Here is a 13,634-nt window from a genome sequence, read left to right on the forward strand (position 1 = left end):
AGAGATTAGTGTGGTCAATTTACCAGGCACAGGGTAGTTAGAGTTGGTTTCAAAAACTGCCAGAAGGAGTTTGAGAAAGTTTGAGTACAAACCCCTTACTTGAAGTCATTTTCCTTTCTCTCTCTCTCGAAAATAAATAAAATGTGGAAAAACATTTTCTTAAACTTTCTTAACCAAAGGCGAAAAATCTTATCATTCTAGTAGTAAGATAGTAAAAAGAAAAGAGATATCATCAGGTGACCCCAAGTGAAAACAAAATTGTTCAGTGCTATAAATCATAAGAGTGAAATTAGGTAATTACTGTTACTATTCTGTACCTTCGATTAATCAAAATAAGCACACACTGACACCGAGACTTCTTGTGGTGAGAACCCATTCAGTCTCCAATTGCAATTAGTGTAATAGTGCTGAATAGGCAGGTTAGACCAAAATCATAGGCCAATTAACTCATCCTAATTTTTCTACTTCTAACCGGCCCTTTTTCAGAATTTTGATCTTAATGGATTGATAAAGCTGGATGCTAATTAGTTTTTGCTGAACCTGAAGTTTTGAACTGAAGGAAACTTCAACAAACATTTGAAGTTTGTTTGTTGTGAGGGCCTGCCTGGGTAGAGGATTTGCTACAATGAGTGAGGAGTTTCTCCAGAAACAAAAGACCACCACTCAGATAGCACTTACTGCACATAATTTTATGAGTGTTCTACTATGCATATCTTATAGTCCCAAATAGATTATAAACTCAAGGGTGATAGCCACATTGTCCATCTCTCTACTGCATGGTTATGGTATTCAGTGTACATTTGTAAAAGGTATTCATGAAAAGCAGAACACTTATGAATGAAATAAATGTTGCAGAAGAGTTAGTTATGCTAAACTTTGCAAACACCCTGAAAGAAGAGGGAAGGGGCCAATTTTCTAAAAATCATGGGACCTCTCATTATCAGAGTAATTTCTTTGGTCCAAGCAAGGGTAGCTATAAGGGCTGAGACATACTCCCAACAAAAGTAAAAAGTTCTAAAAGTTTCCTAAGAATATGCTCAGTCCTGACCTGACTCTCAGCCTCTTGGTAGCACAAAATCCATTTGTCTTAGTCCGCTTGGGCTGTTGTAACAAAATATGTAGACTGGGTGGCTTAAGCAACAAATGTTTATATGTCACAGTTCTAGAAGGTAGAAGTCCAAGATCAAGGTGATGACTGATTTTATTCCCCAATGAGGGCCCTCTTCCTGACTTGCAGACAATTGCCTTCTCACTGTGTCCCCATGTGGTGGGGGCAGGAAAAGTGGGAGAACCTGTAAGCAGCTCTGTCTCTCTTCCTTTTACGGACACTAATCCCATCATGGAGCCCCACCTTCATGACTGACTCTAAACCAAATTACCTCCAAAGGCCCACTTCCAAATACCATCACACTGGGGAGCAGAGGCTTCAACGTCTGAATTTTGGAGGGAACATTCACTCCACTGCAACTATCCTAACTCTTGTCTTGTCGCAGGTGTTCACCACAACCTTCAAGAGAAATTTCACCAACAGGAAACAATAAGATTTGCTTTATAATCAACTTGGCTGACATGTACCAATTTCATAAGTACAGGAATGTCTTTTTATTGAAATATATTACTTGTTATTTTAAGGAATTTTATTTAAAATTTTATAAGTATTTTAAATTTTTATAAGTAAGAAAAACCCATTGCCTTTACATATTTTCATATTATAAAACCAATAGAATAGGCTAATTTTATTTCTAGTAGCAATGTTAATTTTAAGTTGTTACTTATATTGTTTGGGGGCAAGCTCATAACAGTTCCCAAGAGAAAGAAAAGCCTATAAGATAATGAGAAATTGACAAATTAGCAATTCAAATCAAATGAAAACTTTGTTTGATTTCATTCATTTTGGAGACTTTCTTAGTGTTCCCATTTTGATCTGATTCAGAGCTTTTAGCTTCAATTCCAACTTTAACAGGTTCATTTGTGATTTTTTTTTTTTTTGGCAAAACCATAGCAGAATGAATACCTGGGTTTAGTTCAAGGTACAGCAAACTGTTTTCAGTTTTTCTAGCTTTCAGTTCATGAATCCCTGCTACATACACATGTGGCTGCATGTAGACATGCCCATATATAAATCTCCAACCCATTAAGGTTTAATTTGGTTTGGGATGGGGAACCAAAAAAGTACTCAGTGAGACTGCTTTCTTTTCCCAAAGGGGGGGAAGGAGAGAATGCGCAGAAAGCCCTACCATCAACTTGGGCACCTCAGCAGAGAGCACCACTGTGGCTCTGTACCAAGGACAGAATTCTCCAACCCACGATGTGGCAGGTGGAGTAGAATGCATAAGCCACCCTTTCCCCTGATGTAGATGTGACTTTAAGAGCACAAAACAGGAACACAGAGGGGTCACTTGGATGATTCCTTCATACCAGGCAGGCATTACAACACTTGACAGCAACCAACCTATCCCTAAGTGTCTAAAGTCACTATAAGAGAGCAGATATCATCATGGCATCTCATCTAGCAACTAAGGTGCATAGGACCATTGCTAGGCTGAACTGGGGTGGTGGGGGGGTGGTGAGGGGGAATAAGGAATGTCCTCTGTTCCTCACTCTTGTCCTCTGTTCCTCTGATCTTCTCCCCACCACAAAGGAGGCACTGCCTCCTACCCCTCGCCCATATGCTCTCAACCTGTGACCCCAACACCTGATAAAAACCTGCCCCTGGTCCTTTGGTAGTAGCGTGTAAATAAGTCATTTGGGATGAGACATTTTCAAACTACCCCCTTCCCTATGCCCCAACTGAAAATCCTCTGGGATAAATGAATGTTGCATCTAAATATGGTTGATGAATTACTTTTCAGAGGGATATTTGCATTTTAGTAGGTATGAAAATCTTGAAAGGATAAAGTATTTCTAGACAACTTTCAGGAATCAACCAACCCAAAAAGGAAGACCTTAGGAGGCACTGGATTTTCCTGGTGCTCCTGAAATGGATTTGTCTATCAGTGACTTTCAAAACCATCTCAATCGCTGTTTCTGAAGGCAGGCAGCATCAATGCCCCTTCACATTTTGTTATGGTCTCCCCATCCCTCCCCTACTGCTAGTGCCATGTTCCCTTTCTCTGCACACCCACACTCAGTGTCCACTAAGCAACTTAGTAAAGTTCCGTCATATTCTCACCACTCCCCTCCCTGGATGCAAGCATAATCCTGAAGGTATTGACTCGTCTTCAACTCAGGTCAAATCAGCCCCGTTGGTAGAAACATTCATTCTCTCAAATTCTCTTCCAATACACTAATAGTTAATGTACCATCCCCCAAAATAAGGAGAAATGTGAAAGGAAGCTAGAGTGACAATGGATGCATGTAATGGCCTCTCGGTGATGGTTAGTAAGCTTGTGTTTAGGGTCTTTTTCTGTTCTAGGAAGAGATGAAAATCCAAAAAATGACTTGCTTTTGTGTATTTATTTCCACATTCTGATTTAAATGTAGAGTGATCTCTAGATCTTACTTTCACTTCCTTGATATGTGTTATACTAGTAGAATTTTCCAAATTACAAAGAATTATAACTGCAACCCTTCTGACTGATGCCTTTCTTTGAAATTTATGACTCAGTTGACGTCACAGATCCTTTCCCTCCAGGGATTATGTGAGGAGGCATGCTGGCCTGCTAGCCCTGTGTTACTTTAAGTACACACACACAACACACACACACACACACACACACACACACACACACACACACGAGCCAAAATAGCTAGAAATTGATTATGTTGATATTCTGAATAAAGGCAGTAGTTCCAATTTTGTATGTCTAATTAGCCACAGCTCTTCAAGGATTGGTGGAAATGTCATGGGGTTTATAATGTTGGCATTTCATCTTCACAAAAATGCCATTTGATGGCATAAAACCAGAAAAAACTAATGGTCACATTAGACAGCTTGTAGATTAGACAAAGGTCACTGTGTTTTAATGAACAGTGCTGTTAATTAATGAGAAAACAATTAGAACATGAGCTGTTAGGCATTGTGAATTTGTACAAAAAAATCAATCTGTACCTAAAACCACTTTGAGTAACTCAAAAATAAAGTAGCTGCAAGAACAGAATTTAAATCTTGAATTACACAACAAAGTCATCTATATTAATGAAATAGCATAACAGTTTTCTGGTGTGAGATATAAAGATTCTTCCTTAATATCTAGAATGGAAAGTTAGTACTAAGTTAGTATTCTCAATAAATATTCTAGATAGAACCTAAGACTAGCTCTACCACTGCCCATTAGGTTTCTTAATTTCTATATATATTGTTTTTAGTCTATAAGAATAGGAAAGGTATTCTGTGTTTTATCAAAATTCTGTGAGTAGAAATGAGGAAACACTATAACTTCTTCAAGACAGGTGATAAAAATAATAAATATTGCCTTTTGTTCTATAGAGAACTGTCAAAGCCAAGCTTTTAGAAGCTTCAATAAAGGATAGAACCATTGTTAATAATGCCAACTTTACATTATAGCTTTCCTCCAAGGAGGTCAAGTACTCCAATAATGATTCACTAATCTCTTTAGCAACCATTTGAGTAAATAGTGGATATTTTATTTCAATTAAAAACAAGCAAGAGAAAATGAACTGATTTATCCTGAGGTATGGCAACAAAGGCACAAGAACCTGTCACATGGCTAGTCCAAAAACTATTAGAAGAACCACCCCTAATTTAAATCATTTCAACTGAGCATAGCAAATGTTTGTATTTTTATGTCATTTGAAAATAAAATAAGAAGACTCCATCCAAAGGGTCATTTAGAGAGCATCATTAACTCAAAACATGGTGAGAACAGATCTAGTATCCCAGTCTGAAGAGGAACACATTTCCTTTAGATGGTGGGGGATGGCTTTCTTTTTTTCATTGAAGTTTTTTTTTTTTAACAATTGTTGATTCGCATTCAGCTGTAAGAAATAATACAGATATATCCTACATACACTTCACCAGTTTCCCCAAATGATACAATTTTGGAAAGCTATAATATCACAACCAGGCTAATAATATTGTTACAGTCCACAGATCTTATTCACGTTTCCCCACATATCCCACATTTCCCACATTGCACTTAAGGTATTTTTATGTGGGTATGTATGTATTTGTATACGGGTGTTCAGTTCTATACAATTTTGTCATATTTGGAGGGTCATGTCAAGACATCAAACAGCTCCATCACCACAAGGATCTGTCAGGCTGCCCTTTAATACCTATAGTCACATCTCCTTCCCACTCGCATACCTCTACCCCCATCCCTGACTTCTCAAAACCACTAATCTGCTCTGCATTTCTAAAATGTTTTCATTTCAAAAATATTATATAAATGGAATAGCATGGTATGTAACCTTTTGGGATTGCTCTTTTTTCACTCAGCATAATTCCCTAGAGATTCATCCAAATTGTTGTGTGTATCAGTAGTTCATTTATCTTTATTGTGGAGTAGAGTCCATGGTGAGGATGTATCAGCCTGTTTAGCCATTCACGTGGTGAGGACATCTGGACTGTTTTCAGGTTTTGGTCATTATGAATAAATCCACTGTGAACATTCATGTACAGTTTTTCGTATAAAAAAAAATTTTAATTTCTCTGGCATGAATGCCCACGAGTCAATTGCTGAGCCTTTGAGGAACTACATGTTTAGTTTTATAAGAAATGATCAACTTGTTTTCTGAAAGGGCTGTACCATTTTACATGGTCACCATCAGTGCATGAGTGATACTGTTTTTCTGAATTCTCCCCAGCATTTTGTGTGGACAAAATTTATTTTATTTTTGCCATTCTGCTAGGTGTGTGATGTTACCTCATGTGGTTTTAATTTGCATTTCTCATATAGCTAATGATGTTGAATATCTTTTCACATGCTTATTTGCCATCTCTATATCCTTTTCAGTGAAATGTCTATTCATGTCTTTCACCCATTTTCTAATTGACTTGTTTGGGTTTTTTTACTGTTAAGTTATGACAGTTTTTATATATCCTAGATACCAGAACTTTATCAGATATGTGGTTTGTAAATATTTTCTCCCAATCTGAAGTTTGTCTTTTCATCCTCTTTTGATGAAGTCCAGTTTATCAATTTTTCCTTTTATTTCTTATGTTTTTGGTGTCAAATATTTGCTTAACACAAATTCTAAAAATGTCTTCCTATGTTTTTTACTAAAAATTTTATAGCTTTAACTTTTAAGCCTATGACCTATTTTGAATTGACTTTTTTATAAGATGTGAGTCAGTTAAGCATCCAACTCTTGGTTTTGACTCAGGTCATGATCTCAAGATTGGTGGGTTTGGGCCCAGCATCTTGCTCTGCACTGACAGTATGGAGCCTGCTTGGGATTCTGTCTCTCCCCCTCTCTCTGTCCCTCCCCGCCCTCTCTCTCTCACACACACACACTCAAAATAAATAAACATTTTTAATCTATATTTTTGTACCTCTATCCAAACCCATATTTGTCAGGGTATATTTCTAAGTTCTCTATTCTGTTCCATTTTTCTCTGTGTGTCTTATCCTCCACCAATACCACATACTCTTGATTACTGAAACTATATAGTAGGCTTTAATGTCAGATAAAGTAACTCTTTATTCTCCAACATTATTCTCCCTTTTCAGGATTTTGTGACTTTCCATATAAATTTTAGAATAAGCTTGTGTCTACAAAAAACACTTCCTGATATTTTGATATAAATTACATTAACCTATAGATCAACTTATGAAAAGTTAACATCTTTATTATGTTGAATCTTCCAATTCATGAACGTGGTATTTCCATTTATTTAGGTCTTAGAATTCTGATTTCTCTTATCAAAATTTTACAATTTTCAGCATGCATATCCTCCTTTTATTAAGTGCATAGCTAAACATTTTATTTTCTTTGGAGTGGTTTATAAATAATATTGTGCTTTTAATTTTGGTTTCTATATCCTCATCATTAGTGTACAGAAATGTGATTACATTTTGTATGTTGATCTTAAGTCTTGCAACCTTACAGGACTCACTAGTTCTAAGCATTATTTTTGAAGATTCCTTGCAATTTTCCCTGAAAACAATCCTGTCATCGGCAAATAGAGACAGCTTTATATCTACCTTTCCAGTGTATGCCTTTTATTTCTTTAACTTACCTTACTGCAGTGACTGTATTTCTCAACTATGTTGAATGAAAGTGATGAAACTAATATCTTGCCTTGTTTCTTGATTTTAGGGTAAAGGATTCAGTCTTCCACCATTAGTATGACATTAGCTATAGGTTTTTGTAGATGCTACTTGGTTTATGTAGATGCTACTTATCAAATAATACAGTAAACCTCTATTCCTAACTTGCTAAGAGTTTTTACCATGAATGGGAAAACTGTATATCCACATGCAGAAGAATGAAATTGGATCCTTTTCTCACTCTATATACAAAAATCAACTCAAAATGAATGAAATACTTAAATGTAAGGCCTGAAACTATAAAACTGCAAGAAGAAAACATAAGCAGCCTCTTGACATAGGTCTGTGCAATGATTTTTTTTTTTAATTTTTTTTAATGTTTATTTTTCAGAGAGAGAGGCTGTGAGTGGGGAAGGGCAGAGAGAAAGGGAGACACAGAATCGGAAGCAGGCTCCAGGCTCTGAGCTGTCAGCACAGAGCCCGACGCGGGGCTCAAACTCACGGACCGCGAGATCATGACCTGAGCCGAAGTCAGACGCTTAACCGACTGAGCCACCCAAGCACCCCAATGTTTATTTATTTTTGAGAGAGATGCAGAGACAGAGAGACAGAGAGGCAGAGCTTGAATGGGGGAGGGGCAGTGAGAGACTAATACTGTATCATCTCACTTATATGTTGAATCTAAAAATGTCAGACTCATACAAGTAGAGAGTGGAATAGTGATTACCGAGGACTGAAGAGGTAGGGGGAAAGGGGAGATGTTGGTCAAAGGGTACAAAGTTTCACTTGTGCAAGATGAATACCAGTACACAGCATGTTGACAGATCTATTCCCCACCTGTCAGATTTGGGATGCCCTCCCTTCTCTGAGTCAATAGCATTTTGTTCCTTATGATTGCAGTAAAGTGTATATTTCAGGAACCAATAGACGGAATTTGGTCAAAGTGGTTTTCATGCTTTTGTTCCCTATTACATAAGCCCCAGGTCCTTGGGAAAGAACATTTCCCACAGCCTGTAGCTCTGGACCTGAAAGAAATGCCCCATAGTCATCCGCTGAGCTCTCCTCTCCCACTGCTGCTTACTCAAGGATTAGAAATTTTATCCCCTATAGAGAACACTAAGTAATTGCCTAGTAAGGAGAGGAGAATTCTGACCCTAGTGTTACTTACCCCAAGGCAGAAATTGTGACCCTGTGGTAAAGTCCAATTACAACTTCCTCTTGCTTATTTGGAAATGAAGGATTTTTCCCCTAACCTCTTAAAAAAAAAAAAAGGCAGCAAGCAATATTCCTGAAAAAGGGGCCATGAGTTAAGAACTTGTAGATACAATTTATCCTGCCTCAGTGCAACATAGAAATGGTACAGTGATGGCCCACCTTACTTTAGAACAATGGCCACACATCTATTGGTTTCATCTGTTCCTATGAAAAAGAAAATTCATGGGGTGCCTGAGTGGCTCAGTAGGTTAAGCGTCTGACTTTGGCTCAGGTCATGATCTCACGGTTCATGATTTCAAGCCCTACATCAGGCTCTGTGCTGGCAGCTCAGAGCCTGGAGCCTGCTTCAGATTCTGTGTCTCCCTCTCTGTCTTTCCCTCCCCTGTTCGTGCCCTGTCTCTCTCTCAAAAATAAATAAACAATAAAAAAAAATTTAAGAAAAAAATTCATTGCATGATGTGCCTAGTTGCTCAAGCTACATTCAGGACTCTCTTGGGTATCCCTTATTATATGACCTCTCCCCAGTGGCATGCTGGACTTCTTGGCAGAAGTAGGAGCTAGAGGCAGGGATTTAAAAAAAGCTGACCTGCCATGAAAACTAGATTGGACTTCATGGGCATCTTAGGCCTCTCAGCATGTTTTCTTTATGTGGAAAGATGTGCTGGATTAAATATAGGTGATCTGGCACTTTGTCCATCTTAGTCAAGGAATAGATTCAACTACCTAGATACATACGCAAAACCAAAATAAAATGAAACCCTCATATCATTAATGAGTGTATGTTAACCATAGTTTTGGTTATCTGTGCATAAAATCATCTTTGGAGATTTATTCTGTAAGTAGTTTTCAGTCACTGTAAGCAGTGATGATATTGGAGATTTATTCTTCATCATGAGAAATATTAGTGGGTCACTTAGTGCAAAATAACAGAAGGATAGAATGATGTATCTCTACTAAGCTTTGCAAAAGTGCAACATATTATCACATGCACTAACTAAACAGAGACATTTGCCTGAAACAACAAAAATGCCATTTTTCTAAATTTAGTAACAGTTTTTATCTTGGGACATGGGGTGGGAGATTAGGACCTTTACTCTCTATGCTCTATATGTGTGTGATGTTTGAATGTTTTAATAAAGACTACTTATCACTTTTATAATTAATTATAATAAAAATCAATTAGTAAACATTGCCCTGCATGATAAATGCTAAGTCAGCCCTTGTTTAAAAACAAGAAAGGGAAGGGGCACCTGGGTGAGCCAGTTGAGCGTACGGCTTCAGCTCAGGTCATTAGCTCACAGTTTGTGGGTTCAAGCTCCCAGTCGGGCTCTGTGCTGACAGCTTAGAGCCTGGAGTCTGCTTCGAATTCTGTGTCTCCCTCTCTCTCTGCTCCTCCCCCACTCATGTTCTGTCTCTGTCTCTCCTTCAAAAATAAAGAAAGACATTAAAAATTTTTTTAAAAAAACAAGAAATGGAATTATGTTTTAAAGAAAATAAATTTCAATAAACTCAGTGCCTATCCCTCTAAAGGGACAACACAGTGACTATGATAAGCTTGCTCCAGAGATGCTTTATTCTTAACAAATTCTATTTGGCTTCTCATTCTATGACCCACTACTTAATGAGCCACTTTAGTTGGCCTTCCCCAGGGCTCATTCACAACTGTTCCTAAATAATGTCAGTCCTTTTGCTGGAGCAGGTGTTATTTTCTGGGCATCTTCACCAAAAGGCAACATAAAAATTAACAAGCTTCAGATCTGGAGGATTCAGGGTCTCATTTCAGGCAAAGAATATATGTGTCACACACACAGTAATGCTTTTGGAACTTTCTGTCTAATAAGATTTTGACATCATAACAAAAGAACTCAGTATACTTCTAAATGTTTATTTCCTTTTCTATAAGAGCAATTCTTAAGGGCTAAGGGATTATATCATTTCTTGCAGCAAAATGAAGGTCTGTTTTTTGTACAAGTGTAAAGCTGTGTTTTCAGGGTCCCCTCTTTCATTCAAGTATCTCGCATGCTACCAGGTAACTAAGTCAGTTACACTGTATATTCCACACAGGGAAGATCTATAATTCAGTCTGCCCGTTTAGTATTAAAACCAACTCCTAAATTTGCAGTATTAGGAACTTGCATAGGACTAGCATTCCAAGGTAGAAGTACAGACAGTGTGAGGTTCAGATGTGCTCTGGGTTTAGAGGGTATGTTAACGTTAGTGATTAACAACTATATGTTTTACAGCAAATGTCTAAGTGTCCAAAAATGCCCATGGAGCTTCTTGCTCTGGTTTGCTCCATAATGCCTCTCTCTAACATGTCTTATTTCATATCTTAGGAGTTCGTGATGATTGTCGTCTTTGGTTTGGAGTTCATCATTCGAATCTGGTCTGCAGGTTGCTGTTGTCGGTATAGAGGATGGCAAGGAAGACTGAGATTTGCCCGAAAGCCCTTCTGTGTTATAGGTGAATATCAAAGTCCTAGATATGGATTTACAACACTGCATCCTTTTTTTCTTTATTGCAATATTTAATCAATATTAAAAGATAACATTCATGGAACATTTACTGTGGGTCAGGCACTTTGTGTTTTAAAAGAATTGACTCACTTAATCCTAACCATAACACTATGAGGTAAGTATTTTTATTATCTCCATTTTACAAATGAAGAAACTGAGACAAAGAGAAGTGAAAGAAAGTGGTGGAGTTGGGAGTTTGAGGCAAGTGGTCTGGCTCTAGACTATTCACTTATATCCAATTAAGTTACAGTGAAATGTATGGTTCTCCAGTATTGTCTTGAATTAGGGAAGCATTGATTTCAGTATGTATAAAGCCCCCTTTTTTCTTTACAATATGAGCAATACCCCTTTTATGCTCTTGACAAACTGGAGTGGATAGCAATGTGTTAGTCCTGATAAAGCATCTCAATTAGCATGCCTCAAGGATGATTACAAGTATGGCTTACTTTATGTACGGGCAACTTTAGACCTGATAAAGTGTTTTACCCTGTTAAATTTGAGTTCCCCCACAATGCAGTCCCTGAATAAATACCACTTCTTTTCAGCTCTCTAGCTCCTGTGGTTTCAGAGGGATTCCATCACCTGGGTACCAGCCTGAAATTATACATTTTCATGAAGATGTCATACAGCAGTCTGGACTTAGGATCTGGCAACTCCCAGGAATATACTTAAAAGTATACCATAAGATTGAAAACTTATTCAATTATATCTCAATTTTTAAATTTTAAGTAAATTGCCTACATCACAGCCCTTTATCCCCAAATATTTTGGTGTGGATTTCCTAAGAATAAGGATATTCTTTTACATAACCCTCCATAAATTGAACATTAATACTTTACCTAATCTGCTGATTGTATTCCAGTTGTATCAGCTGACCTAATTATGTCCTTTATAGCATGCTTTCCTCTCCCGTGCTGGATCCAGTCTATGATGAAACACTGCACTCAGCTGTCCTGTCTCTCTAGTGTCCTTCCATCTAGAATAGCTCCTCAGCCATTCTTTGTCTTGTAGGACATTGACATTTTTGAAGACTATAGCTTATTTTTTAAAAATAGAATGTTCTTCCTTTGGGGGAAAAAAACCCTAGATATAAAACCTATTGTTGCTGTTGTTGTTGTTGTTGTTGTTGTTGTATAAAAGCTACATTTGGTTTTCTTACTCTTTTTTCCTTCCCACTTCTTTGGCAGCCATTCAGACCCAAATACTAAAAGTTCTTGGTGAGGCTTACTTACTTCAACTACTTCCCATCTGAGGAAGTAGGTTTTTATTTATGAGCTTGTTTATACTATATTCTTCATCGACAGCTAGTTTTCCATTTTATTTGAGGTTTCAGGAATTGTTGATTAATCTTCTTAGTCTCCTCCTTTCCCCCTGTTCCCTGCACTAATGGCAGAATGGACTTAGGCAGGTCTTGGAGAAAGTGTCTGCTCATCCTTGGGCACTGTTAAGAAGAATCCTTTCTTCCAGCCTTGCTGTATAGATGGAGCACTGTCCTGGGGATGGGAGAAAAGGTGGGCTGTCCATATGCTCTTTGCCACTGAGTTAATTTCAGAGTATGCTTGTTTCAAAAGAGTCACCATTCATTTAACCGAAATTTATGGAAATTCGGTTGTGTGTGAAGCACTGGAATTACAGTAGTGAATCCAGTAAAATGTTAAATGAAACCTATCTTAAAATACCTGGTTTGGCTTTCACTACTGCAGTCTACTTGTCCAGCTGCCTGTCTTCTGCGAGAAATGGCTTTACTCCTTTTTGGAAGCCATTATGCTAAGATATGGAGGAAAGTAGGTAGAAATTACCCAGCCCCCAGGCATATCAGTGAAGGCATTTGATTTTTCTCTCCAGAGACTTTTCTCTTTTTGAATTCTCTGCTCCAGAAACATCATGAAGGACTTTAACTTGGTGTGAAACTATTGCACAAGTACTTTCTGTCCTATAAGGGCCCCAAACAAAACAATTCACAAGGCAGATGGTTGGCCAAGATTCACTCAGCTTCTACAGGATGAGGTCGGTTCATGGATGACTGAAGGAATGTTTCATTCCAGATTTTAAAACCAATTAAAAATTGGCTTTGTTCCAATTCCAGAGGCAATGCCGATGTATTTCTGGCCTGCAAGCTAAAAAGAAAGTCCTTTCCCAGATGCCTGCTGCCTTTTGATAGCTGTTTTCAGCTTTGGATACCTCAGTACATCTTAGTCCTTTAATCTGTCTCTTCCTGTCTCAGATCTTCGTGGTCATGATAGAATATCTTTTAAAAAAAATATATGTGGCTCTAAAACTGATGTCAGGATATCTGTAATCTTAATATCCTAATCACCTTTGGGCTTATTGTGGCCCAGCTGAATTGATGTAATAGTGGAGCATGTTCAAATGTGGATCTTCATATGATGTCAGTAAAATTTAATCTACACAGAGGAACCAAATGTCATCTGCCTGAAGGCAGCAGGCTGTGGCAGGTGACTGTAGAATAGGCCTGTTTAATAGGTGCATAAAAATGATTGATACCACTGATAAAATGACAAAGTGCAATGTAAAGTGAGCCCTGTAATTCCCTTGTTCAACCTAATTTACCATGGCAAATGAAAAAAAAAAAAAGAAAGGAAGGAAGAAATGGGGTCTCTCATCTGTGAAAACTATTCTGAGTTTGCAAATGTAGCTAATATCTCTCAAGGCTCCATGTATTTGTAAGAGTTGATTACCCTGCACACGCTAAATACATGTCCAAATG

The 13,634-nt window shown here is 37.8% G+C and overlaps 1 protein-coding gene across 4 annotated transcripts in view; it reads left to right on the forward strand.

Moving 5' to 3' along the window:
• KCNQ5 (potassium voltage-gated channel subfamily Q member 5) overlaps nucleotides 1–13,634 on the forward strand; it is a 523,224-nt gene that overhangs the window by 370,267 nt on the left and 139,323 nt on the right. For all 4 annotated transcript variants that reach the window (XM_011282435.3, XM_023254134.2, XM_023254135.2 and 1 more), the window contains exon 3: nucleotides 10,727–10,853. In XM_011282435.3, the coding sequence (XP_011280737.3) occupies nucleotides 10,727–10,853 (127 nt within the window). The remainder of the gene's footprint in view (nucleotides 1–10,726; nucleotides 10,854–13,634) is intronic.

Source organism: Felis catus, chromosome B2 (genome assembly GCF_018350175.1).
Source record: "Felis catus isolate Fca126 chromosome B2, F.catus_Fca126_mat1.0, whole genome shotgun sequence".
NCBI lineage: Eukaryota > Metazoa > Chordata > Mammalia > Carnivora > Felidae > Felis > Felis catus.